The sequence below is a fragment of the Urocitellus parryii genome, chromosome 3, assembly GCF_045843805.1.
Source record: "Urocitellus parryii isolate mUroPar1 chromosome 3, mUroPar1.hap1, whole genome shotgun sequence".
NCBI lineage: Eukaryota > Metazoa > Chordata > Mammalia > Rodentia > Sciuridae > Urocitellus > Urocitellus parryii.
Genome location: NC_135533.1, coordinates 133,997,852 through 134,025,321, shown reverse-complemented (window position 1 = coordinate 134,025,321; position 27,470 = coordinate 133,997,852). Strand labels below are relative to the sequence as shown.

Here is a 27,470-nt window from a genome sequence, read left to right as displayed (position 1 = left end):
CTGGGGTGTGGGGGTGACACCCTGGGAGTGGGGCACCTGCATAGCCTACAGGCCCCCCTGGAGGGAGTCCCCACCATCCTTCCCCCACCGTGAGGCTGTTCCCCAGTGGTGTAGAGCCAGCCAGGGCTGTGCATGGAGGCCAGCGCTCAGCCCCTCCCAAGGCCATGGGACCTCCCATGTCCACCTCCGCCTGCCTGGTGGGCACGCGCACAGGAGTGGAGCGGTGCACATGAGGATGCCCAGCTCAGACCGCTCACGGTAGCAGGAGGAAGCGGCGAAAAACAGCATGGTGGGGTGGAGCTGCCCGCAGGGCCATTCTGCCAATGGGTCAGCTCAACCGCAGACAGGGGCTTGGAGAGCCACCGGGGAGAGAGCAGGCCATGGGCAGGTCTAGGGTGCCCCTGGGTGGTGCGTGGAGAGGGGCACCCAGGAGGGCTGCTCAGCCTGTGCGAGCCCTGAGCCGCGTCCCCCTCACATTAATTACTTGCCCTTCAAAGGACGCTATCAAGAGAGCGAAAGGGTGGGTGACCCTGGGAGAAAATGGCTGCACAACATTCACCTGACCAGGAACAGGGACTTGTTCTGCACACTGCCCCGGCACTGGGCACCGAACCTGGGGTGCTGGGCACTGAGCCAGATCCCCTGCCCAGTCCTCTCACAGCTCAACAAGGAGACAAGGAACCCAGTTTAAAAATGAGAAAAGCAGCTTTATTCACAATAATGAAAAGGTGGGGACTGTGGGGCACGGACTGTGGAGCACGCAGGTCCACAGGGAGGAAGGGTCAGGGGAGGGATGGGCGTGTCACGCAGCTGAACGGGAGGGTGTGAGGCACGCAGATGGTGGTGACAGTTGACCAAAACTGTGCTGTGACCAGAAGACTGACAGCAACAGAGAAGTTTCCTGGGGCTCAGCTGCAGGTCCTGGTCCACAGACAGAGGGTCCCCAGCTCTGGGTGGAGTGCGGCAGGAGGCCATGGTGGAGGGACGTGGAGAGTGGCTCAGGACATAGCACCAGGAAGCAGAGCAAGCCGTGACAGGGGCAAAATACAACCTCACAGCATGCCCCAGCCAGGGGGTCCAGCCCCTCGACCCCTCCTTCCTGCCTCTAGTTACCACTATCCTTAGTTAGTCCAGTCCCTATCCTGCTGACAGGTGGGGCCCTGGAGCCACCTACTCCACCTGGGAACTTCTTACACTGCCTCCTATGTGAGCCTTGGGGACGCCTCACATGGAAAACCTCGCGGCACCCACCTAACTGAACCAGTTAGGTGGTGGGGCACTGCCAGGCTCGGTGGCTCCCACTGGTCATCCCAGACTTGGGAGGCTGAGGCAGAGGCACCACAGGTGAGAGGCTAGTTTCAGCAGTGGAGGCCATGTCCTCAAAATAAAAAGGGTGGGTGTGGGGAGCCTTCCAGCCTGTCGCATCGGCTCTCGCCGACCTCTGCATTTGCTGTGGTTTGGGCACTGACTGCTCAGACAGCAAGGAGGGCTTCTTGGCGGGTGCACCCCTAGTGCTGAGTTACACCCACCTGCCCCTTCTTGGATAGAACTTTTTCTTTTTTTAATATTTAGTTTTGGGTAGACATTAACATCTTTATTTTTACGTGGTGCTGAGGATTGAACCCAGCGCCCCGCGCATGCCGGGCAAACACACTACAGCTTGAGCCACATCCCCAGCCCATTGGATAGAACTTTCTAAGAACAGTGTCCCTCCAAATAAAAGCTCACTTCCAAGTGTGCATCAGCCTCTCATGACTTTCTTGCTCTCCCTTTTGGGAAGCCTGAGGCCGAGCCAGGGAAGCCATCCCGAAGCCTGTGTGAAGGTAAGTTGTATTTTGTGTCCCTACAAATTCCCGAGCGGCTGCCTGCGCTGGTCTGAGTGGCAGGTGGGTGTGGCTCAGTGGTAAGATGCCCCAGGGTTCAGTCCCCAGTAATAAAAAACACAACAAAGCCCCAAAGATAGTGTCGTGTATTTATTACAATAAAAGCGCTTCCCCAGTGCTAGGGGCTGGAGTGGGGCACCAGGGCGCCCCACTTCTAAGCTCCACGCTCACCCCCTCCCACTTTTTCTTTGGTTCTGGGGATTGAACCTAGGGTGCCACATCCCCAGCCTTTTTTGAGACAGGGTCTCCCTAAGTTGCTGAGACTAGCTTTGAATTTAAGATTCTCCTGCCTCAGCCTCCTGAGCTGCTGGGGTTGCAGGTGTGTGCCCCACCTCCAGCTCTCAGCCCTTCTGGAAACGGGGTCTCCCTGAGTTGCCCAGGCTGGTCTTGACCTTCAGACCCCCTGCCTCAGTTTCTGGAGTGGCTGGGATGACAGATGAGCACCACCACACCCACCAAGATGACGTTTCCCTTTGGTGCTGGGCTAGAACTGAGGGTGCTCCACACTGAGCCATGTCACAGCCCTTTTAGGCTAGTGGTGACAGACCACTGGCAGTTCTGGGGTGACCCTGAGGTGTTCCACCGCTGAGCCACACCCTGCCTCTCCTGCTTGTCCTTTTGAGCAGGGCCTTGCCTTCAGCCGTTCAGAGTTACCTGGGACTGGTGACCCCCTGCCTGGTCACTAGGATTGTGTGCACCACTGTGCTCAGCTGTACCTTAAAAATAGAACTGTGTATTTGGAATTGCGGTTCCTTGGGGTGACTGCTGGTGACAGGGGGGGACTGTGGTGGCTGCATGGTCCCCGTGAGGGTGGCTGAGATGGGGCACCTGCTTCCCTCCTGGCGCTGCCAGCAGCCATACTAGGGCTTCTAGAGAAGCTGCCATTGCAGCCCAGGTCTGTGCGTGGCAAGGAACCCAGGTCCTCCTCCTCGTGCTGGGCTGGTGACGCTCCTCAGGCTGGTGATGCTGCCCAGGAAGCTGGTGAGGGGAAGAGCAGGGCCTGGCTCCAGACGGGGGCTTTGAGAGCAGTGGGAGGCGAGGCTGCAGGGAGGGAGGCCATGCTGGGGGCCAGGCCACGCTGGGAACTCAGGCCGCAGGGCCAGGCTCCACCATCTCAGCTCAGGAGATGCTGGTCCTCACCCCGCAGGACATGCAGGCCGGGGATGCCCCTAATGCCTGGGGCCTCCTGCTCCACCTTCCATCTTAGCCTTAGAGGAAAGGGCAGGACAGCGGGGAGGGCAGCGTGACCAGGCTCGGCTCCCTGTTGCCACACAGCCAACCGTCAGGGGGACGGAGGATCAGTCCCTGTGGCCAGCCTTTCACAGGGAGGCCCTCAGGTGAGAGCGGAGCTGTGAGGTGGGCCTGCCACGTGGGACAGCTCGGAGACCAGGCCCAGGGCTGGGCAGCCCTGGGGGCTCCTTCTGCCACAGGGAGGGGCTCCACAGCTCTGTGGAGGGCTGGCAGGTGCCCCCAGTCCTGAGTTCCACAGGGGCTAATGTAGCCCATAGAACACGTCTAACATAGGACCAGATGGGAGGTCCGACAATTGTCCACCTTATAATAAATAGTTATGAAAAAGGAAGCAGGCCAGGGGGCTGGGGGACATGCTGGGTGCTGCCAGCCCCTTCAGTTCCCCTTCAGTCTCCAGTCTAGTCCTGCAGCCAAGTGTCCAGTCAGCGGTCAGAGGTGGGGGGCCAGGCCTTCTCGACACTGGCGTGCATGGCCTGCGGGAGCCACTCACAGTACTCAGCCAGTAGGTCTGCAGACAGAGAGAGGACAGGGTCAGTGTGGTCGTGTCCAGGACTCATGAACTGGAGACACCGCCATCCACTGCAGGGCCAGGTCCCCCCTGCACAAAGCACTGAAGTCTCCTCCCGACTCACATTTGGGGTCTTTCTTCCAGGCGGCCAGCAGGGCGTCCCTACAGTCGGCCTTCTCGGCAACGAGGGCCCTCAGCAGACTCTCCGTGCGTGGCTGCAGCCTACGAGCAGAAGGTGGGCAGTAGGCAGGGGCAGGAGCCGGGTGCTGAGGGGGCAGGCCAAGCTGAGCCAAGGAAGGGGAGACGTGGGGAGGTGCAGGGTCTGAGATTGGTGGACCCAGGGGGGAGGATGCTTCCTGTCCCCACCTGGCTATGCTGCAGTGGGCTGACCAGTGATCTCCTGCCCAAATTCATGCCCTACCAGAACCGTGGAGTGTACAGTTATTTGAGATGAGGGTGGACTGTGTTAGGGTGGCCCCAAATGCAGCGACTGCGTCCACACAGGAGTGGACAGAGCACAGAGGAAGAGGCTGTGGAGATGAGCTGATGCTGCCACAGGCTAGGGACGCCAGCGGCCAGAGGGGCTGGAGGGGCGAGGCCTGGCCACATCCCGAGGACGCCTAGGGCCTCCAGCACCGAGGAAGCCAATGATGTTTGCAGACCCCCAGTGTACAGCAGCTTGTCACGGCCGCCCTCGGGAGGGCACATGGCTGTCACCAGGCACCAGGAGTCCATACCTGGCCCACGTCTTCAGCATGGTGCTCGGGCTGGAGAGCAGGCAGCCCTGGTAGGAAGCCAGCTTGCAGAAGACCTAAGGAGACCACAGGAGATGAGACCGGCCCGCCCTAGGCTGCCTGAGAGGAGAGGCCACGGGAGCCGCGGGTAGCCCACCTGCCCTTCCAGCAGAAACCGCGCAAAGTGCTTGTAGCGGTCGAGGCCCTCTGGATAGTCCACCTGGACGGCAGGGAGTGGCCAGCTGACGCGATCTGGAGGGACAGCCGGTGAGTGAGGGACCCTCCAGCAGCTGCCCTCCCAAGCTGTAGGTGAGTCCTTGGACCCACCCATGGGGACAGGAGGCCCCAGGTGAAACCCACAGAACTGCACCCAGGCCAGCCGTGACCATGGGTCCCAAGACTCAGGCTGCAGGGTGGAGCCGAGCCCCCCAGGAAGCTAGCGGACTCACAGAACACGCTGGTCCGGTGACAAAGCACCCGCCCCTGCTCGGGGCAGAAGGTGGGGGCTGGCTCCTCCAGGGGCTTGTCAAACTGGCAGTAGGAGGGCAGCAGGGCTGGAATCCACTGGACCTCCACGGTGCAGACACCTGGGGCCGGGCAGAGGCCAGCGTCACCAAAGCTCAATGCCCTCGCTGCAGGGGTCCCAGGCCACAGTCCACAGCACCCCTCAGGGCAGGGGAGGCTGCCCACAGGGGCTGGCCATGGACACAGCACCTTTCATGTACATCTTGGAGGTCTCCACGATTTCCTGGTAGACCACGAACTCGGGGAGCTCTCTGAAAAGGACGGAGCTGGGATGGATGAAGACAGGGTCATCCAGGAGAGGGGTCTGCAGAGGGGAATGACAGCGTTCAAGGAATGAGACCCAAACGCCAGTGATCAGCCGCCTTTGACCCACAGGACCCAACCACACACTCCTGGCCAAAGCAGGAGCCCCCACGAAGGACGGCCAGGTGGACCCAAACCAGTGCTACGCCCAGCACACACAGGACAGAGCCACGGACCATGTGGACCGACCTAAAAACGGTATGCTGGGTGACAGAGCCAGCCACAAAGGCCAGATCACGTCCCCCACTGACATGAAATGTGGTAGAGGCAAATCCAGTCGGAGCCCACGCTGGGGGAGGGGCGGGGCCTGTGTACCAGGCCAGGCAGGGCAGGCCAGGCTGGACGGCCCATGAGGACCAGAAGCCCTGCCCGGCTCAGGCTGGCCCACCTTGTAGGCGTTCCTCCACTTCTCATCCAGCAGCTCCTCACTCTGCACCCTGCGGGCCAGGTGATCACCCAGGCCGGCCGTCACCATCTGTCGCAGGTAGGTCACCTGGCTCTCAGTGGGTGGCTGCATCTTGGGATCCACGAAGAGCCCAGCCTCAGGGCACACGGCATTGACTGGGCAGAGAGCAAAGTGAGGGCAGTGGTGGGACTGGGGTCGTTCAGCCCTGGCCTTCAGAAGGCTCCACGGCTCGGAATGGCAGCTGGGCACTTGGCCTGGCCCTGAGACCCTCCCACGCCCTCCTTCCTTAGGCTAGGACAGGCTCCTGTGAGTGGCAGAGTGTCCCGAAGAGACAGCCGTCCCCAAGACCCCAGGTAGCCTGAGACCCTGTGCTAGTCCACGTGATGAAGACTGGGGGTGGGGTGGGGGGTGGAGGGCACCCGGGGGTGCCGATGGCTTCCTGGGGGTGCCATCTTGGGGCAGGGCGGCAGGCAGAACCTCGCTGGCCTTCCTCTCCACCCTAGAGAGTTGCCTGGGGACATGACCGGCAAGGCCAAGCTGCCATCAGTGTGCAGGGGGCTCCTGCAGTTTTAGGCTGACACACTGGGGACGGGGCTGGGTAAGGGGACAGACACACAAAGTAAGGTGACAGGACCCCATGATGCATCTGGTGCTCAGGAAGCATCAGCCGGAAAAGCCACTGACTCTGGCACCAAACCTTGTAACCTGCTTTCACTAAACACGCACTCCCTGTCCTCCTCAGGGAAAGGCAAGGGCTGCCCGTGTCCACACTGGCTCCAGAGCACGTGTCGCTGGGAGGGGACATTCTTCTCCCTGCCAGCCCCCAGGTGTTGCTGGCAGGAGGTCATTTGTGTTGCTAGCTCAGGTGTGAAGGCCTAGGGTCCTGGGGGACACCAGGGAGGACAGAGAGGCCCGCCAGGGCAAAAAATAGGGACAGGGCATCACCAAGGAACAGATGGCCCAGAAGGAAGCTGCTGGGTCACCACACACTGTGGCACAGGGAGCCCACACAAAGACTGGGGGCCTGGTGGGAAAGCTGGCAAGACGCCATCTTTTCTGAAAAGTTCAAATGCTGCAAGAGCCGAGGCCAGGGGTGGCAAGTGCACTGAAGGCCACGGGCTATACCTGCAGTGGTCAGCTGGCCCCGCAGGCGCCGGATCTCCAGCATGGCCTTGTACCGCAGCCCGTTGGCCTCACAGAACTGGGGCGAGCAGCCGGCATACTCGCAGGCTCCCACGGCACCTGGGGATGAGGGGTGTGCTCACTCATGAACCCCACCCCAGACCAGGAGCCTCACACCCGGTCATGCCCCTGTGGCAGATACCCACCCAGCAGCACCATGAGGTCACCGAGCTTCAGGGAGGCTCCCTGCCCGGCCCAGGCCCGCTTCACCTGGGCCACCCGTGACCGCCTAGCCTTCAGCATGGCGAGTTCGTCCTCGCTGGCTGCTGGCCTGCAAACACACACACTGCCCTGTGGCCACCCTGTCCCCCTCAGGGCCGCAGGGGTCACAGTGAACACCAAGGTGTCCACTCCAGGTCAGAATGTACCACCAGCAGCCGCCAAGATGAACCGCATACCCCTGGACAGTGAGGCCGATGGGGGCAGGCGGCCCAGCACCCCAGCTGCGGAGTAGGCACCAGGGCAACAGACGACGCCAGCGCCCCCCAAGCCCCACACCACACTGATGTCAGGTGGGGGCATGGCTCCAAGTGTCCTGGTGACATCAGCTCTCTGAATTCCAACTCCCACGCAAGGGGACACTCATCGCTGTCCAGTTCTCTAGGTGGGCACGAGGCTCAGCGCTGAGTGGCACCTGCGTGTTCAGGCCTGAGCACGTTGTGCACCTCGGCCCCCCAGGCCCAGCCAGGCAGGAGTGAGCCGCGGGGCGTGGCGGGTGGGTTGACTGCCCTGCCTGATGGTGATGCCCCTGCACCCCTGGGTCCCCACTCAGCCCTGGTCCCACCATCTTTTAGAGGTAGTGGAAGGCACTACAGCCACCTGACATGCTCAGGGGGACGGGCCTCCCACAGGGCCACCCAGCCACAGGCTCCCTGAACGTGGCCAAGCCCAGTACACACCGCACCTGTCCAGCTCCTCAAACAGCTCCCGCACCGTCATGGCAGCCACAATGGCAATGGCATAGGGCAAACAGCCGTGTTGCCGGCTCAGCGCCAGCATCTTAGCGTAACGGGGTGCCACAGGGAAGGTGGCCATGGTCCTGCCCAGCACCGTGATGGGGCAGCTCAGCCGGGACCTCTGCAGCTGCTTCAACCTGGAGACAGAGGCTGCGGTGGGTGGGACCCCACGAGAGGCACCCAGCCAGAGCCCAGCCACGCCTGCCCAGCTCCGCCCACCTTCCCGTCCGGCCCCGCCCCACCTTCCTGCCTGCTTGGGAGCCTGCAGGGCCCCCAGTGCAATCAGCAGCTCCTCAGCAGCCACGAGGGCCTCCGTGGAGGGAGGCGTTGGGAAGGGGAAGTTGATGACCTGGGGAGACAGGCAGGTGAGGGGACAGTGTGGCCAGTGAGGGGGCAGTGTGGCCACGTATGAGCACTGCTTGCTGCCCCTGCTCCTGGCGACCTTCCGCCCTGTCCTGAGCACCACTCACGCCACCCAGGACGTGGCCTGGGCACTTGGAAGCTGCCGAGAGTGCTCTCCAGACCCAGGGGCAAGGTTCCTTGAGCCCCTTGCGCATGTACACCACTCGCTCACCAGGAGCAGGTCCCGAGCATCCACTGCACGCCAGGGCTGTCCCCGAGCACTACTGCCCAGGGGGGTCAGCAGCGTCATGTGAACAAGTGACACTAAAGAACAGTGCCCCAGTGAGATGGGGAGGGGAGAGTGGTGGGGCACAGGGACGCTGGCCCTTGGGAATGTCCAGGTGGACTGGTCACAAACACCTAGACACACATCCATGGTAGCCGAGGCACGACAGTCCATGCCTGTCAGTGGGCAAGACCACGGACATCATGGCCGTCCAGCCAGAAGAATGTGGCAGACATGTCACCCATGACCCCCGAGGACATGCCACACCGCAGCCAAGCCCAGGAGCCCGCAGTGTGTGACTCCACTGCAGGAAACACCAACAGGAGGCAGGGCTGCAGGGAGCGGGTTTCCAGGGTGATGAAAATGGTCTGCACCGCTCTGTGAGCACCTGAAAACCACCTGAAATGGGCCAAATGGCTGAAGGGTATGGTTGCACACGCACCTCAACACGCTGTCCAAACAAGCGTAATGAGGAATGGACTTGGGGGGGGCTAAATCCTGAGCAGGAGGCAGGGGTCTACATGCAGTACAGGGGGCAGCATGTGCAAAGACCCTGGGGTGGGAGGAGTGTGGTCCACTGAAGGAAGGGACAAGGGGACTGGACAATTGATGGTAGTGGGCCACAGTGAGCAGGGATTGCTGGGCAGTGAGGTCTAGGGGAGGACAAGCAGGACCTTACTCAAGAGCAAGAAGATTTTCCACAGAAGTGATTTGATCTCACACAAAGGCATTCCAGGTGGGGCTCTAGGGCAAGGACCAGCTCCGCACTCACCCCCCACCATCCAGCCTGGGACCCACGCCAGGCCTGGCTCATGCGTAAGATGGAGACCACCGAGGGTAAACTGAGGCCACAGCAGCAGAGCACCCTGCACAGCCGGGCACGCGCTCTCCCGTGAGCCGCCCTGGCTCCAACTGTTCTTAGTAGGGAAAAGGATCAAGCCCAAGGCAGCGAGTGGACTGATGGGTGAAAGGCAGAGAACCACAGAAACACAGGATGAACATGTTTAAAAACATGACAGAGGCCACGGGGCCCTGGCCAGGGATGGCGGGAGGGATTCATGTCATCTCCGAGGATCTCAAGTACATGAATCTCAAACCTTGAACACCGCACATCTGAACCAGAAAATGAAGGAGGACTTTCTTTTTCATTCAGAGATGGGGTTCACCATGTTGCCCAGACTGGGCTCAACTCCTGTCTCAGCCTCCCAGGAGCTGGGACTGCAGGTAGGCGCCGCGGAGCCCCACAAGGACATTTAAAATGTGTTGTTTTAAAAAGCAACAGAAGGCCACCTGGGTTCTGCCACTTGTCTCTGGGTAAGGACCCTCACTTGCTGGCCTTGGTTTCTCCACTATTAAGAGGGGACCTGGACACCTGTGGCAGGGCAAGGGGCCTGAGGGGGCAGGTGCCTGGCTCAGCATGGATGGCACCCTGCTATCAGGACAGGGTCCTTCCTCCTCACAGGACTGGCCAGAATCCACAGCCCCTGCCCACAGCCCACAGGTTGCACAGGACTCGCTGCCCAGGTGCCTCTGCCCCTGGGAGCCCAAGGGGAGCAGTCCTAGGGAGGTGTCAGTCATGGCGGCCACAGGAGCTGGGGGCGGGTGCAGCTGGGCAACACTGACCTTCTCAATGTTGAGAGCTTTCATCTGCAGAATCAAGTCCTCCACGGGCCTGCGGGTGATCTCAGGAGGAGGGAACTGCTCAAAGTCACCGAAGACCGCAGAGGAGTACAGCCTACCGAGACAGCGGGGCCATGAGGATGGGGGACACAGCCTGGGCAGAGGGCAGGGACCAGAGGGGGATGGGCGAAGGGGCACAGCCTGGGCGGAGGCTGGGGGCCACATGGTGTCCTGCCTTCTCATGGGAGGAGAGGGTGACAACAGTGGGCAGGCGGGCAGCTAGAGAGGATAGAGCAGACCCTGCAGGTGTCCCCCCCAAAAAAAACCCCCAAAACAACACAGCAGGAAGCTGGGGACACACCTGCAAGGACCTAAGACTCACTTCACACAGGTGCCAACAGGTCAATGACAAAAGGACAGCTAAGCACTGGAAACTCAGCAGGAGCTCAGAGGGCTCCCCAGGAGACTCGGGACAGCGAGAGACGCTGTGGGGCTGTGCGGGACACGCAGGGCAGAGCCATGCCCAGGATGTGCCAGGCCAGCACTGTATTAGTCACCGGGGACGCAGAAGTCCAAACTATCAGACACCACCCCACACACCCAGGTGGCCAGATGGATGAGCCAGGGGAAAGCAGCTTGTGTGGGAGGAGCCTGTGTGGAGGGGCGCGGCGCCCCTGGGAACCAGCTGGACAAGTATTCAGTAAGTCAGGCAGGAGCTGCCACATGACCAGGGACTCATCCCTGGGTCACACCCACGAGAAACGAACACACTCAACCCAGTACCGCGCCACGTCCAGGCAGCCCTGCTCACAGCTCAGAAAAGTGGACATAGCCAGGTGGGCAGCGCACGCCTGTGATACCCTCGACTCAGGACGCTGAGGCAGGAGGATCAAGTAAAAGGGCAGCAACATATTTCCCACAGTAAGAAATACAAAGGGCTGGGCATGTGGCTCAGTGCCAAAGGAAAACGGGCACAAGCCATTGCCCACTTGCTGAGAGGTGAGCTGGGACACCCCACGCTGCAGACCGGCCAGCTGTGGATGGAATGGGGTAGCCACACCTGCCATGACCTGACGAGCCCCAGAATCTCGGGCTCAGACGGAAGCTGGTCACCCCAGGCCACACACAGCAGGACCCATTCCACTCATAGGGATGGCAGGCCAGCAGGTTGGGAGGCCTCACAGGGCTACCAGGGCCTGGGAGAAAGGGGAGTAAGCACTATGGGTACGGGGTTCTGTGGGGAGATGGGACCTTCTAAGCTGATCCTGATGATGGCTGCCACTTCAGCGAACACCCTAAAAGCCACAAAATTGGACACTTCAAAATGCATTTCTCAAGCTGTTAACAAAATGCCAGCCTCGCATAACAGGCCGGCCACAGCAGCAGGACCAAGAAACCCATGAGCGTTGCTGAGGCTGGTGCACCCAGGGATGTGGCGCCCCCCCCGGGAGGGTGGCTGCCTTTCCTCGTCCCCAGTGCCCGCTGCAAGGGAAGCCAGGGGCCCACCTGTAGCAGTGGCCTGGTTCTGTCCGGCCTGCGCGGCCTGCTCGCTGGTCAGCTGATGCCTGGGAGACCCAGGTGACACGGAAGGAGGATACACCCGTGACGCGGTCATAGAAGCGCTTCTTGACCTTTCCACAGTCCACCACATACTTGATGCCTGGGATGGTGAGGGACGTCTCGGCCACGTTGGTGGCCACAACACACAGCCTCGTCCCCTCTGGGGGAGGTCTGAAGACCTGGGGTTGGAATCAGGAAAGGATCTATGGGTGCAGGCATCCGACAAGGCCCTGACAGCTCCTGACCAGAGGTCGGCGGGGCTGGGTGGGCGGGAGACGGTGAGGTCAAGCTAGCCCCAGATGGCCACAGGGTTGGCAGACTTGTGCACCCCAAGTATCTGGAGGTGCAGGTCAGATAGCAGGGGGAGAACAGGCTGGTGACATCCTGATGCCCTGCAGAGGCGGATGCCTTGGGTGTCCCGGGCCACACTCCCCCCAACAGTACCTGCGCTTGCTTCTCGGGGGCCAGCAGGGAGTAGAGCGGGAGCACGTGGAGGGGCAGGGAGGTGTCCGGCTGCTCACCTGCAGGGAGCAGAGGCCGTTGGCACCTCCACCTCAACGGCCGTGCCCCCAAGCTCTGTGCCCGGGTGCCAGGCTCTGGCCCAGCACAGGAAGTGAGAGAGCCTGGGGGCTCCCAAGGCTCTGCCCTCTCTTCTGCCCAACCCAGGACCATGACACCCACCCAGCCACAGCTGCCTCCTATGAGCCACCTGGCCACATCTCCAGGGCCTCCCCCACCCCAGTCCTTGGCAGCATGATGCTTTGCCCATGGCTCCTGACCCCACACAAAAATCACAGGGTTTTTCCCTTCTTCTCCTTCTTTTAAAGAGATAAGGTCTTGCTGAGTTACCCAGGCTGGTCTCAAACTCCTGGACTCACAAGACCCTCCTGCCTCAGCCTACTGGGGAGCAGGGACCACAGCAGGTTAGCACAGGTGGCCCAACCTGCCCCCAGCAAGGTGCTGGTCCACCTGCATGCACAGGGGCCCCATGAATTAGGCACCCCCCCAGCTGGCCTTGTGACCCAACTCCTCCTGGCAAACGTGAGTGCTGGGGTAATGACCCCTTTTCTATCCACTGGACAAATGCTGGGCCCTTTGCACCAGGTGCACAGGGTGTGGGAGACCCCTGGATGGGCAGCAGAAAGCCCAGCCCTGCTGGCTTAAGCTGTGAGGCACAGCAGTGCGTGGCCACACCTGGGACAGGCCTTCTGTTCTACGTGGCTGCCCCTGGGCCCACGATGGGCCCGCCACGTAGAGACTCAATACACGCTTCAGCAAGAAGCCCAGGGAGCTCAAGGGCAGGCTGCGCTGCCAGGGCCACACCTCCGTCATCCCCGTCGTCCCCCAGGTCCAAATCAAGGTCGGAGCCCAGGGCCTCCTCCTCGTCGTCCATCTCCGCCTCCCTGTCCTCATCGCCTTCGCCCATTGGCAGCACCGAGTAGTTATCCAGATTGATCTGGGGCAGCGTCTGTGGTCAAAAGACATCGGCACTGTGGCTGCTGTGACCCTGGGGTGAGCCATGGTGTGCACAGGAGCCCCTCCCTTGCCCTGCTGCTTCAGCGGGCCCCAGGTCTGCCTGCCCCAGGAGCCCCGCAGGCCTGCTCAGGGGAGGGAAGTGAAAGGAGGGAGGGGAGTTGGGGACAGGAAGGACAGCAGGACGAACAGCATCATTACTATATGCATACACATGACCGCAGAACCAACGTGACTCTGCAACAGGAACTCTCAGAAAAATGAGCACCACGTACCACAGCCCGAGCCTTCTTTGCCCTAGCCCGGGACTTCTTGAACTTCCGCATTTCCTCCACCGAGTCCTTCTTGTCTTCCTTCTCTGGACGGGGGAGTGGGGAGGGAGAAAGACCCTGTGGCCACTGCAGGTGCCAACTCCTCCAGAGGGAGGCTAATTCCCTGCCAGGGCACCCGGAAAGAGGCTCAGCTGATGGGCAGAGCGCGTGGTCTGGGGGCCCAGGGCCTAGTTACCTGGTGCCCGGGACCTGGAGGCTGGGAAGGCCTTCCTGAGCCTGCGGCACAGCGTGTGCACCTCCGCCTGCCCCGTAAGGAACACCAGGATGCCACCTGTGGGGAGATCGCCCGTTACCCGCCAGTCACTCGGCAAACACTTGGCAACAATCGTCATCTGCCCGCCCTGCAAGAGGCCAGGCTCAAAGGACAACCAGGAGCCAGGAGCACATGGGAGCAGGTACTCCTGGACCAATGGCGCTGTGAGGGTGCTCACCAGACTGCGCAGGCTCCAGTTCCCCTACTGGGCACAGACCCAAAGGACGGAAAATGGCCTCAGACAGAAACCTGCCCACCCTGTGCTGCACCTAGGGTCAGAAGGAATGCCCACCATCCCCACTTCCACCAGCCTCCCCAGGTTTCCCCTGCTCTGCCTCTGATGGTGAGCACCAGGGAGGCTGGGTACAGACAGCTTGGCTACCTGGAGCCTGTGTCCTGTGCCTTGCCCACAGGGCCTCACCTGCAGGCAGCATCCGGTGGATCTTGCAGACCTTCCGGAAGCACTCGCCGCTGTAGTCCTGCAGTGGCGTGTGCTTGTTGAAGTGCACGGTCACGGGGAACTGCCTGGACTCCACCTGCAGGGCGCCCAGAGGGAGTGGGCAGCTTGCTGGGGACTGGCCCTTCTCCTGATCTTTCTGGGTCGGGGTCTTTTGTAGATGGTACTGGGGATTGAGCCTGGAGCCCTTCACCACTGAGCCACAGCCCAGCCGCCACCTCCTGCCCGCTTTTAAACACGTGAGACAGGGTCCTGCTGCATCGCCCAATTGGGCCTGGGGCTGGCGACCCCAGAGGGACTACAGGTGGGCACAAGTGGGCACCACTGTGCCCACACGGGTCAAGGAGAGGACTGCCCCAGCGTTACCTTAATGACGGGAGGCGGCTGGGGGAAGAGCCGCTGGTTCTGGGTGAAGTCCTCCACCCTCAGTGTAGCCGACATGATGAGCAGCTTCAGGGGCAGGTGTCTCTGTAGGAGCACAGGCGGGGTGACCCACAGACCCGAGAAGCCGGGGGGCAGACTCACGCCCCCGCCTCAGTCCCCTCTGGTTGACAGAGAGCCCGTGGGAAGTGCGCGCCAGTGGCAGGACCTACCTGTCCCAAGTGGGAACCAGTTTAAGGGACTCTCACCACCCCACCGGGGCAGGCTCTGATGGTGGCATGTGGGGCAGGAGATGTGCCCCAGCCCAAGGGCACCAGCTGCCGTCATGTCCATCTGAGCCAAAACTGGCTGTCCCTGAACTGGGGAAGGAGAGCTGGGCCCTGGCTTTTTCTTTTTTAAACAAACCCCATGGGTTTCCTTTTCTAGAGACTTTCTAACACCATCTGCGGGTTCCACTGTCCACCTTGGATCATGGTCCTGGCCATCCTTTGCTGCTAGGAAACCCCACTTGGAGAGCTCAGCAGCCGTGGGCGCCTGGGGAGGACAGCAGGCCCTGCTCGCCCCACAGCGCCCTCCATCCAAGCCCTCCTAGCTGTCCCCACTTGCTTACTCTGTAGCCACACCAGGCCCCTGGTGTCCCCAAGAGAACCAAGACCACAATGAAACCACGGCATGCCCTGGATGGAGGAAGAAGGCAGATAGAAAGGGGGGAGCCCCGGCCAGGAAGAGAAGGTGGACCCCCCACGCTGCCGTGGGCAGGGAAGACAGAATCCACACCGCGGTGTCTAGGGCCTCTACGCGGCCCCCATGGCTAAAGGCAGATCACCGTGACCCGACAACCCTACTCCGCCACATCCAGGAGAAACAGAATGAGCCTACACTAAGAGCTGGACACATGGCTCACAGCCAAGAAGTGCAGGAGGCCTGAAGGCCACCACCTCCCAATGATGGCGGGCACAAGACTCAGGTGCAGGAAGCAAAGCACTGAACCACGCCAGCTGCACGGAGCACAGGAGCAGCGCACCAAGGCGGCCACCAGCAGAGCACAAAGCCACCCACGAGAAATGTCCCAGCTGACAAATCCAGAGTCAGAAAGAGGACTCAGGTCACCTAGGGGTGGAGTGGGCTGAGGGGACAGGGTGACAGCAAAAGGGTCCAGGCATTTTTAAAGGGTCACCTTTCCAATGAGGTCATCTCTGACGACCCTCCAGCCCCTCCCTGGTACTCCCTGCTCCCTTGGTCAGGGCCAGCTCTCAGAGCTTGCTTACCACCTATCACCTTGACCAAAGTGGAAGCCCCAGGGGAGAAGGAACAGAACACAACTGTCCTACTAACTGCCTGTCCCCCAATGCCCTGCATGTAGCCAGGTGCATAGGACCCCCAGAGTGCCCGCCTCTCTCCACCAAGGGCACAGCTAGGCCCGAGGTGAGCACTCCCAGCAGGAGGGCAGCAGAGCATGGCAAGGCAGACAGGACAGCTGGGCAGGAGCCATCCAGGGAGCCACTCAGGCTTCCCGCGTCCATTCCTGCCTGATCTCCGGGGGCAGGGAAATGCAGGGGGGCTACAGCACTCCAGTGCCCCACCTCTGTGCCATTCTGAATGCCAGGGGCACTCTCAAGAGGGCTCCATAACTGGCCAGGCTTTCTGGATGCAGAGGAAGGTCAGAAGCATGGGGCTGGACCCAGGCCCCCACGGTGGGGAGGGCAGTGGGCCACGTCACATGGGCAGTTCACACCAAGACCCACAGTCCTGGTGACGGCAAGACTCAGGCCTGGGGCTGTCCACGGGGACCCAAGGCCCCTGATGGTATTCTGGCCATGTCGTGTGGAGGCCCCACAAGAGCAGGAACCGTCTGCTCCCTGGTGCCACAAGCTGTGCTACCTTTGCCCGGAGGGCCACGATGCGGGACAGGAGGCCGAGGAGAATGTCCGTGTACACGCTGCGCTCGTGGGCTTCGTCCACGATCACCACCCTGTACTTGAGCAGCAGGAAGTCCTAGGAGGGAGTCAGACGTGAGGCTGGTGGAGCCGAGCCACCAGCCTTCAACCCAGACTCGCTACTCACGGAGCCGGAGCCAGGACTGCGGGCACAGACCCTGTGCACGCGCCTCAGGGGATCCCCAGCTCCGTGACCCAGGGCAGGTTACTTCACCTCTCTGTGCCTCAGTTCCTTGTCCGTAAAATGTGGACATCCGTAAAATGTGGACAATAGGACCTGTCCCCAGGGGCTGTGGGGAGCGTCAAGGAAAACTGCTGTGACCATGCACAGCACTCGGGGCGGGTCCTGCAAAATAGACCACACAGGGACAGCTGCGGCCTGTCAGAGCAGAGTTGTGGGTGGGGACCCTGGCAAGGGTGGCTTGTGCCACGAGAGGCTGCCTAGACCTCATATTCCCCTGGTGGGCTGCAGGCCACAGCTGGAGTCACCTTTGCCCACCTGCAGCTGCCCCTGCCTGGGGGACAGCACAGGTCTGGTCGGACCGGGTGGTCTGTGACACCTCCCCACAGCTCCTGGAGGCTCTGCTCCTCCACCTGGGCAATGCACTCTCCCCGGGCACATGCAAGCCACCACACGTGACCAAATGTCCCAGGAATCCTGATGCCCTCACAGCACCTGGAGGCCTGAGGCGCTGGCTTGGGAGGCAGCAATGGAGTGTGCCGCTCACCTAAGGCATCCTGGGACATGGGCGCCTGCAGCTAGGGACAGAAAACCTAGGCTGCTCCTCAGCTCTGCGGGACAAAGACCTGCAGCCCCTTTCCCTGCTCCTCAGCATGAGGCTGGACCACGCTCACAATCCAGGGCTTCCCCCTGCAGCACGCAACTGGACTTGGAAGCCCCAGAGGGATCAGGTGGGGTCAGTGTGACACACAGGGCCGTGACCAGCACAGCCTAAGTGTAGCGCCACCTGGGGACGCAGCTCTGCAAGCCAAGCCATGAGGAAAATGAGACATTGTATCTATGAGCTCCCACTGATACCAGCGCCCTGTGCACCCTGTGCACCGTCCAACCTCTGCTTCAAAGGCAGGAAGACAGTAGTGGACTAGGAACCAAGGCTCAGAGGGGTTGAGTAATAGGCTCAAGCCTACACTACACAGGCACAGTGATCCGTGACGCTCTGCCAGCAGGCAGCACAACAGCTGACCACAGCAAGGTTGACACTGACCCTGCCCCGACTCCCTGTCCTTGCTTTGTGAGACAAGAGAGGCAGCCCACCTTCTGGATTTCTTTGAGCAATACACCATCCGTCATGAACTTGATCCTGGTCTCACTGGTCACGTTTCCTTCGTAACGGATCTGGTAGGAGACGATCCTGCAGGGACGGGAGGTGGCTCAGGGCAGGCAAGGCCTCCGGCGCTGCAGCTCCTGGGCTACAGCCACATGGCCTCTCTGAGGGGGGCGCCCGCTGGGCAGGTGGCTCAGGAAGGGCTCAGCCGCAATCAAGAACAAGACCCAGACGCCTCTTCCATCCACTGTACCCTCCAAAGCCCTGGTGTCCAGTGCAGAGGGGGAGGGGCTGCGAGGAGAGAGGAATTCCAAGGGACTGTGCAGCCACATCACCCAGAACACAATGCAGACCATGGACAGGGGAGAGTGAGGACGGCTTCCTGGAGACACCCACCACGACCGTCTTAGGAGGCCGCTCAGCTGAGGCCAGCCTGGGCAGCTTAGTGAGACCCTGACTCAAAAGAAAAAAACAAAACAGGCTGGGTTGCGGCTCTAGGTGGTGTGTCCCTGGGCTCAAGCAAGTGTCATCTTCCAGACTCACACAGTGACCAGGGGCCAATCCTCCTATGCAACTTGGCAAGGCCCTCACGTTATGAGGCCCTGTCTCAAAGTAAATAGTAGAAAGGGCTGGGGATGTGGCTCAGTGGCCAGGCATCCTGGGTTCAGTCCCCTGACGGCGGGGTGGGGTGTCTCCGTGTGGAGCGTGGCACTCCAAGGCCTGGTGGAACAAGCTCCCCTCGGCCGTGCAGGGGACTCACCGGCAGGAGAGGGTCTGTGTTTTGGAACCTGCGTCTTCAGCCACCCTGGCGATGCTAAGCCACAGGTGACCGCCTGGCTCCTGCCTGCTCTATCCCCAAGCTCCTGTGTGGGCCCATCTTTCCCCTAAGTGTGTGACAGGGACCAGAGAAAGTGGCCTTACCCTGCTTTGTGGCCCCTACCTGGGAGGATCCTGAGGTCTCATGTGCAGCAGCCCCCACAGGCTGCCCTGGGCCCCACTCAGGGGACCCACTCTGCCCAGCACCTCAGGCACAGCCAGGCCCGATGGCCCTTGGCAGGCCTGGATGCCCACTCCTGGGCGAGGCCCCATCGCCCCACGACCGCCCTGGAAGCAATGCCTCACCTCTGTGACAGATTCATCTCCTTGGCCACTCGCTGGGACATGGCCACGGCAGCCACTCGGCGGGGCTCTGTGACACCAATGATGCTGTCATCGCTGGGGAGGGAGAAACAGTGACAGCCGGGTCAGCAGCCTGGCCCCGTCTGATTGAGAGCCACATGCGCATCACGTGACAGGTGGCTGTAGGGACAAACCCTCACCAGGGCATGGGACAGGAAGCTGATGGCTGAGGCAGCACCACTAGGGGCTCGGGAAGGAACAGCCAAGTGTCAGCAAAGGTGCTGTCATGGAGCAGGGACCTGGGCGGCCTGGCGGGCCCTCTGTGCCCAGCTGTCCAAGTCAACAATGGTGCTGAGCTCCCGCCTCCTTCTGGGGCAGCGGCTTTTGGTTCCAGCCAGGCAGCCAGGTTTGGGGGACGCCAAGAAAACCTGTGGCCCTGAGCCATCAACAGCCTCCCTGGCAGATGTCACCTCACAACGAAGTGCACGGGGTGAGGCTCCGCTGGCCAGGGATTTGACACTGCGCCTGGGCCCCACGACCCTGGCACCCGTTCCCACCCCGTCCACTCATCATAACCAGCCGGTCATTGGACCACACCACGCAGAGCCCTGGGATCCTCTCAGGGGACCACTGAGCTGGGCGTGGCCTTAGGAACCACATGGCCCACAGGAGGCCACACAACAAAATCAGAGAACACCACTCCACGTGCAGACGCTGACCTAAGCCTCTTGTGCAAAGCCACTAGCTGCTTCACATGGCTACCCGAGACCCACTGAGGCCAGAGAGGCTGAGCAGCTTCCCTGAAGTCACACAGCATGCACATGGCAGAGCCAGGATTGCAGCGTCAGGAGCTCAGGCTCTTAACCAGCTTCTGGGACCACGTTGCCACTGTCCCCAAGGGAACCAAAGAGCACCTGTGTGTAGACTCTACCTGCTGTAGCCTGCTTCGTAGAGAAATTGGGGCACCTGTGTGGTCTTCCCACTCCCCGTCTCGCCACACACAATGACGATAGGGTTGTCGGCCACCGCCTCCATGATCACCTGCTCCTCCGCGAGGATCGGGAGCTTGAGCCGCTCTTCCTAGGGGAGAGCGGGAGTTGGTGCTGGGGAGCCGGGGCTACGCCATAGCGGAGGAGGTGGGGGCACCCCACTCGGACACAGGACACTTAGGGCGCAGAGGTACCTCAGGTGGCACATACACAGTGACCGAATGGGGCCGAGACAGCTGGGGCCGGGGTGTAGAGCACAGCCCTGGACACCTGCAGCACAGGCCCCGCCAGGCACAGCCACCTGCCCCTTCCCAGAGAGGACACTGGGACTCAGGGACTGCCCTGCCCACATGCCTGGCCCTGCCCTCCCTTGCATTAACCCATGCACTCGTCAGAACCTGCATCTCGGGCACGCGGTTCACGGGGACAAACACGGCGGGCTTCGCCAGGGGCCTCGGCAGATTGGAGGTTGCTCCCTTTGAGGGAGAAGATGCTGTAGCTGCAGAGGGCTGCCCGTGGGGTGCAGGGCTCTCCTGCCTACCCCCAGCTGGGGCCGGTGGAAGCTGTGCTGTGGTGGCCTCAGCAGCCATCTCCTCAGGCTCAGAATCCCCCGTCTCCTCAGGCCCAGAATCCCCCGAGGACTCAGCCTCCTCCTCTGCTGGCCAGTGGGGGCGCTTCCGGTGAGCCCCCACGAGGCTACTGATCTTCTGGTGGCCCTGTGCTGCTGTTTCGTCGGGCTTCCTGCCAGAAGAAGAGATTTCAGGGGCAGAGGCCTGGGGACACGAGGCATTCTGGCTGCCACACACCAGGGGTTGGGCCCCAGAGGCCACATCTCTTGCCACCTCAGGGTCATTCCATCTACTGTTTCCTCTCCCAGAAACACCCTTCCTACAGATCTTCACCTCAGTCAAGGCTCTGCCCGGCCCCGTCCTCCCTCCGCATTGTCACCTCTCAGGGATGCTGACCCACCAGAGCCCCAGGTGCCCCCCCCCACCCCGTGCCTGCTCTGTATTAACAGCAGCAAACGGGACCCCATGATTCCTGCCCATTTGCCCCCCGCTGGGACGGAATCCTCTTCTGTGCCCTGCTCTGCCTCCTGGTGCCCAGAGCAGATTCCAGGACACTGCGGCCCTCAGCCAACAAGTCCTGGCCAGCTCATGCTCCACAGGGCTCACAGGCAGCCACAGGGCCCAGAAGATAGACACAGCAGGCCACGCGTGGAAACCACAGCATGGGGCACAGGTGGGCAGGGCACGGGGCTGCTCTGAGGCCTTAGGAAGGCCAGCCTCTCCAGCTGGCTGGCCAGCGGGACCCACCCGGGTTTTAGTGTGAGATCTCCTGGTTTCTGAATGTTGCCTGTACTGGGCTAACAGCGCGTCCCCACCACTCATGCCCACTGGGGACATCAGAAGATGGCCTTATCTGCAACCACGGCCTTTGCAGCTATCACAAATTTACGTGAGGACGTATGGATACCACAGGAGCCAGCACAGCTTTTCTGTGCCGCTCGGGAGGTCTAGCAGCATGGCGGACCTGGGGGAGCATTTAACATGGAAGCTCAGGCCACCCCAGTACCTTCCCATGACGCTCCAATCCTAAAGACGCCACCCTGGAGGCCCTCCTGGCTGTGGGGAAGGAGCATGGGAGGGCGGCCCACTCACTCTTTGCTGTGGTACATGCGGTGGCCAGTGCCCAGCTTAGACGTGGTGTACAAGAGTTTCATCTCGGCTTCCGACACCTGGACCTCACTCAGCTTCTGCAGCATCTCCGCTCGCTGAGGAGGGAAAGGAGGCCGTTAACCCCGTGGCAGCGACCCTCTCCTTGGACGGGAAGGCAAGCAGTGGGGAGGCTCCACATGCCGACACCACAGCAGGCTGGCTGCACGGTGTCCACCCTCACAGCGCTGGGGGCGGGACAAGGCTCCCTGCAGCACTGCGTGGCTGCTGGATAAGCGTGGCCCTCGTGTAACAGGATGCTGCACTGTTGTCCAAGGGAGGGAGGATATGTACTGGTCCCACACTGCCCTGCGTGACACAGAGCACAGGGCCTTCCACCTGGGACAGAGCTGCATGACTTTTTTCCTTTTGTTCTCAAAATTATACACATGTGCCGACACACTTCTTTATGTCTGTTTCACAACTGTAAAGGAAGCTGGGCCGGGCGTGGTGGCGCACGCCTATGATTCCAGTGGCTCGGGAGGCTGAGGCAGGAGAATGGAAAGTTCAAAGCCAGCCTCAACAAAAGCAACTCAGGAGACCCTGTCTCTAAATAAAATACAAAATAGGGCTGGAGACATGGCTCAGTGGTTGAGGACCCCTGAGTTCAATCCCTGGTACCCCTGGCCCCCCCACAAAAAAGGGAAGCTGGGCACGGTGGTGCACACCTGTCATCCCCAGCTACTCAGGAGACTGAGGCAGGAGGAAGACAAGTTTGAGCTCATTCTGGGCAAGTTAGTGAGATTCAAAATAAAGTAAAACAGGCTGGGAAGGCAGCTCATGTGTGAGATCCTGAGTTTGATTCCCAGAACAGAAAAAAGAAAAACAAAAATGAAGAACAATGGAGAAAATGAACCAGGTTTTGAAGGACACTCCCAGAAGAGCAGTACTTCCCTACATGGCTGCAGGTTGCACGCCCTGGGTGCTGAGAAGACGTGCCTGTCTCCCCATGGGAACATTGGGTGCACCGCCCCTGGGGTGGCTTCCTAAGTCAAATTTCACCCATCGGAAGTTTTGTGATCAGGGCTCCGCGATGTGGGAGCTGCTGACATTTTGGGCTAGATGATTCTTGCTGTTCTGAGCACCCCAGGCTCCTCCCCAAGATGCCAACAGCCCCAAAGTCATTGCCATCCATGACACTGGGACAAGTCTGTGTTTAGGAGAACCACTGTTATAGACCCTAATACAAACTTTCTGAAACCTGGAAGGCACAGGAAAACATATCAGAGATTAAAAAAAATTTAGTCCAGTCCACACTAAACAATGAGACAACATGATTTGTTCAACAAATGCTGCAGGAGGTGGGGAGGAAGGACTTATGAGACAAGTGGAGAGCATCATAGCAAGTTCATAGCCAGCAACTGGACATGTGGTGCTATTTCACAGCCATGGCAGCACATGCATTAATCCCAGCAGTTCAGGAGGCAGAGGCAGGAGGATCACAAGCTCAAGGCCAGCCACAGGAACTTAGTGAAGTCCTAAGCAATTTAGCAAGACCTTGCTTCTAAATAAAAGATAAAAGACTGGGGACAGGGATGAAGTTCTGTGATTGAATCTGGGTTCAATCTCTAACATAAAAGAAATAGAAGAAAAGGAAAAAATACGCAGGCATGTTAACGGTGTTGTGATGGTGACTTAAAAAGTCATTATTTTAGAGGTAGATATTAAAATACCCATGGATGAGGCAGTATATACAATAAGCTGAGAGCTCTGAAGAGATGCTCACCTCCTGGAGCCAGTGAGCATGCTCTTATCTGGAAAAAGCATCTGCAGAAGTAAAGGCTCAAGACCTGCTTGGACCACCCAGGTGGCCCCACGTCCACAGACATAAGAGACATGGAGGGGTGATAAGAAGAGGCAGACACTGGAGACATGCAGCCACACACAAGGAAGCTGGGAGCCTTCAGGAAGAGGGTCAGGAAGAATCTTCCCTCAGAGCCCAGGGAGGGAGTGTGGCCCTGCCAACAGCTGGACTGGGCACTCCTGGCCTCTAGAAGTAGGAGGACGCATTTCTGTTATTTTAAGCCATTCATTTCGTGGTCATTTGTTATGCAGACACAGAAAAGGGACAGAGATTTACGCTGCCTGGGGTTTGCTTCAGATCTTTCAGGGGTTGGGAAAGGACCAACAGCTGGAACGACCCAAGGCCGACCAGCAAGTGATAAGTGGGCACTGGTGACGGACACATGGGAGTTCACTATACTGTTCTCTCTACTTTTGTGGATCTTTGAATTTCCCATTACAAATGTTTTTCCTTTAAATATATTAAGGAAAAAAATGGTTGAAATTCTCTAAAGTTAAAAATAACATAAACCAGGCAATGTGGTACACCCCTGTAACCCCAGCAGCATGGGGGGCTGAAGCAGGAGCATCACAAGTTCAAAACCAGCCTCAGCAACTTACGGAGGACCTATAACTTAGCAACTCAAAATAATAAAAAAATACAAAGGGCCGGGAAGTTGCTCAGTGGTTAAGTACGCCAGGGTTTAATCCCTAGTACCAACATCATCATCAACAACAAAAATCCTCACAAAATGAATTTTTAAAATGTGTGCATGTTGCCAGGCACAGTAGTGCATGCCTGTAATCCCAGTGGCTCGGGAGGCTGAGGCAAGAGGATTGCAAGTTCATAGCCAGACTCAGCAATGCCGAGGTGCTAAGCAACTCGATGAAACTCTGCCTCTAAATAAAATACAAAACAGAGATGGGGATGTGGCTCAATGGTCTAGTGCCCCTGAGTTCAATCCGTGATACCCCCTCCCCACAAAAGTGCGCATATAAATACACTGACTCTACAGGTAGCAAACACTTGGCCTCAACAAATTGGAAATGTACCAGACTGATGGAGGCCCAGATGTCAGGCTCTGGACCTACATGACCAGTACGGGTCCACTACCCACGCATGGCTACTTGAATTTTAACTAGAATAAAACCCTGCTACGAGTTCAGTCCATCACCCACAGCTGCCTCATCTCAGGGCTCAACTGCCACATGTGACCAATGGCTACTGCATCTGTCAGTGCAGCCTCATTTTGCAAAGCGCAACTGGACAGTCCTGCTGCAGAAACCACGAGGAGGGACAGAGACTCTGTTACTCCTCCCTCGGGAGAGCTGTGTGCAGGGCGTACCTGGCTCTTCTTCTCCTTCTGCTCCAAGATTTTCTGCAGCACTTTCCTTTCCTTCTTGGTCAAAGGCTTCTTCTCCTTCCTGGACAAGGGAGGGGCCTTGGTCTTCTTCTTCTTTCTCCCGGGCAGCACAAGGGCATTGCTGGCGTCCACTCCTTTCAGTGTGTCCTTGTCTGAAAAGACACGCCTGCCTGACCCACAGTCGGGGACGCCAGAGTGCAGGAGCTATTCATGTCCTGTCCTCCTGCGAGGGGCTCGGTCCCCACCTCCGTGACTCATTCACTTACCACTTTAAGCAAATGTCATTTATACACAATCAATCCCCACCTTGATTATCTCCACTTGAACTTGGCTCTTGAGCATCCAGTCAACAGCTGCCTAGCTTCCCTGCTCAGACATCTCACAGGCCCCAAAGTACTCCTTCATCACCAAAGCTGGGCCCTTGGTGCTCCCCCTAAGCCCACCTCTTTCCACTGCTGCCACTTTTCTGGTCCAAGCATCATCTCTAGCCTGCTAGTCCTTCCCCTGGTCTTGCCTTCTACTGCTTTTTCTCAACACAGAAGCTAAAGTGAGGCTGTCAACATATAAGTCCAATGTTCTGTGCCTCTTGTGCTCCAAACCTTCTGGGGCTCCCCTCTCAAAAGTCCCCTTTGTCACCATTATCCCCTGGCCCCCAATTTTTTCTCCTCTCTCCACTTAGGCTCCCTGACCCTCTTGGATCTCAACTCCCCTAACACTTTCTCAGCAGCGCCTTCCCCAGCGGCCCACCCAGTCAATTCTGCTTCATCTCCTTAGTACATAACATCCCATGCATGTACCTTAGCACCTTTGCCTGTCTCCGCCCACCAGCACGCAAGCCCAGGGCAGAAGGGATTTTTATCTCCCTTATGTCTGAGTGCCCAGAATAGTGTCCACACATAACAGACTCCCAGCAACACAGAGTCTAAAATGTCAATCAGCCTGATGCTGAGTGGACAAGCCGGGGCTGAAAACAAGTGTGAAGGTCTCTGGCAAGAAGATCAGCATCCAAGTCACGGGAATGGCTGCGACCACCTCGTTTCTTGCCCAAATGCTCCAGATTACCAAGAAGCCCCAAGAACTATCCCCACTCACTGTATACACTAGGCTGTCATTGCCACTCCTCTGGATGCTGTGGAATGGGGCTCCTCTCCGGCAGCCCCGCCCAGACCGGTGGGAAGGCAAGGCACTAGGTCCGGGCCCAGCCCCACCGGCCCGGCCCGCCCCGCCCCAGCGGCGAGGGCTGCGCGGCCTCCCGCCCCCCAGCAGCCCGCTCTCCGCGCCTCACCCTCCAGCTCCAGCCGCACCGCGGGCGGCGGAGGCGGCCCCTTCGAGGGGTCGGGGCCCGCCTGCAGGCGCCCCTTGAGGTTGTAACGCCGGCGCAGCTTGCCCATGGCGCCTCTCTCCTGCCGGACCAGCGGCGCGACCCCCAGCCCAGCCCACGTGGGTGCCGGGCCACAGACAGCCACGAGAGTTCCGGGTTTTGCTGTCGCGAGATCTGAGACAGACTGAGTCGCGGAGGGGCGGAGCTGGAGGCGGGACCCAAGGGGAAGCGGGGCCGCGTCTGCGGAGGAGCGGGACCATCAGGTACAAGGGGCGGGGCCATCCCTTGGAAGGGGCGGGGCCTGGAGTCTGAGTGAGGCGGAAGGCCAGAGTTTGATCCCTGGAAGAGACGCAGGTGCAGGCTGAGTCTAGAGGGCTGAATTTCTACTGATTTGGCTGTTGGAGTGGGAGTCTTTTTTTTCTGGCACTGGGAGCATTAAACCTAGGGTTGCTTTACTTCTGAACTATGTTCCCAGCTCTCCTCCTCTTTTTTTTTTTTTTTTTTTTGAGGCAGGTTCTCGCTAAATTACTTGGGGTCTTGTTAAATGGCTGAGGCTGCCCTGGAACTTGCAAAGTCGTTAGCATTACAGGGTGTGCGCCAATGTGCCCGCCTGGAGTGGGAGTCTTTATTATCTTTTACTTAAACTTTTTTTTTATGCGTGTTTGTTTTTGTGGTGTTGGTGACTGAACCCAGGGCACTCTGCCACCGACCAACCTACTCAGCACTGCTTAACCTTTCAAATACAACCTTGCCCCCAATACAAACTTGCTCATCTGCATTTTCTGACATTCCTACAAGTATTGTGCATTAATTGCCCAGAAAAAAGCACCAAATATTTCCATCACAGAGACAGACATAAAAGAAATAATCTGTTATTTTGATAATTCTCATTACTTCCAAGTGGCAGGTGGTGGCACACATCTATAATCTGGGAAGCTGAGCCAGAGGATATTTCTATGTGTGTGTGATACTGGGGGTTGAACCCAGGGCCTTAGGCTTAGGAGGCAAGCACTCAACCAACTGAAATGTATCTCCAGCCCTGAGGCAGGAGGATTTTAAGTTGGAGACCAACCTGGGCAATTTGGCCTAGACCCTGTCTCAAAAAAAAAAAAAAAGGGCTGGGGATATAGCTCAAATAATATAAACAAATAAATAATAAAACTGTCATTACTGCTTCCTGTCACATTTCCTGAGCCCTATGATGGTCTCACAAATAGAACGGTTACATTTTACCACATTTATCTCTTTTTTTTTTTTTTAAGAGAGAGAGAGAGAATTTTTAATATTTATTTTTTAGTTCTCGGCGGACACAACATCTTTGTTGGTATGTGGTGCTGAGGATCGAACCTGGGCCGCACGCATGCCAGGCGAGCACGCTACTGCTTGAGCCACATCCCCAGCCCTACACATTTATCTCTTAAAAGTATTACTTTGTTAAAGGCAAATATTTAAATTGTATCACACATGGGCTTGGGATGTGGTTCAAGCGGTAGTGCGCTCGCCTG

The 27,470-nt window shown here is 59.1% G+C and overlaps 1 protein-coding gene across 1 annotated transcript; it reads right to left on the bottom strand.

Moving 5' to 3' along the window:
• Nucleotides 1–711: 711 nt before the first annotated feature.
• On the bottom strand, nt 712–26,131 carry Dhx37 (DEAH-box helicase 37). Its single transcript, XM_026403010.2, has 27 exons — nt 25,930–26,131; nt 24,627–24,796; nt 21,445–21,557; nt 20,182–20,524; nt 19,726–19,874; nt 18,798–18,890; nt 17,666–17,762; nt 16,334–16,447; nt 14,438–14,539; nt 14,036–14,150; nt 13,537–13,632; nt 13,305–13,387; nt 12,880–13,024; nt 12,001–12,077; nt 11,503–11,735; nt 10,000–10,111; nt 7,991–8,097; nt 7,697–7,885; nt 6,939–7,063; nt 6,736–6,852; nt 5,593–5,765; nt 5,091–5,205; nt 4,826–4,963; nt 4,534–4,628; nt 4,380–4,453; nt 3,767–3,864; nt 712–3,642 (listed from the first exon to the last, which is right to left on the bottom strand). Exons 1-27 carry the CDS (start codon nt 26,033–26,035, stop codon nt 3,557–3,559), a joined length of 3,465 nt encoding a protein of 1,154 aa, XP_026258795.2. The 5' UTR covers nt 26,036–26,131; the 3' UTR covers nt 712–3,556.
• Between the last annotated feature and the right edge of the window lie 1,339 nt (nt 26,132–27,470).

What these genes read in the sequence shown, in the direction of transcription:
- Dhx37 (XM_026403010.2), bottom strand. Translation starts at nt 26,035, where the DNA reads ATGGGCAAGCTGCGCCGGCGTTACAACCTCAAGGGGCGCCTGCAGGCG. An exon ending in ACCGCGTGCCCGAGATGCAG is followed by an intron (nt 19,875 to 20,181) that starts GTTCTGACGAGT and finishes GCTCTCCCCTAG; the next exon opens with GAAGAGCGGCTCAAGCTCCC. An exon ending in CCACCGGATGCTGCCTGCAG is followed by an intron (nt 13,633 to 14,035) that starts GTGAGGCCCTGT and finishes ATCTCCCCACAG; the next exon opens with GTGGCATCCTGGTGTTCCTT.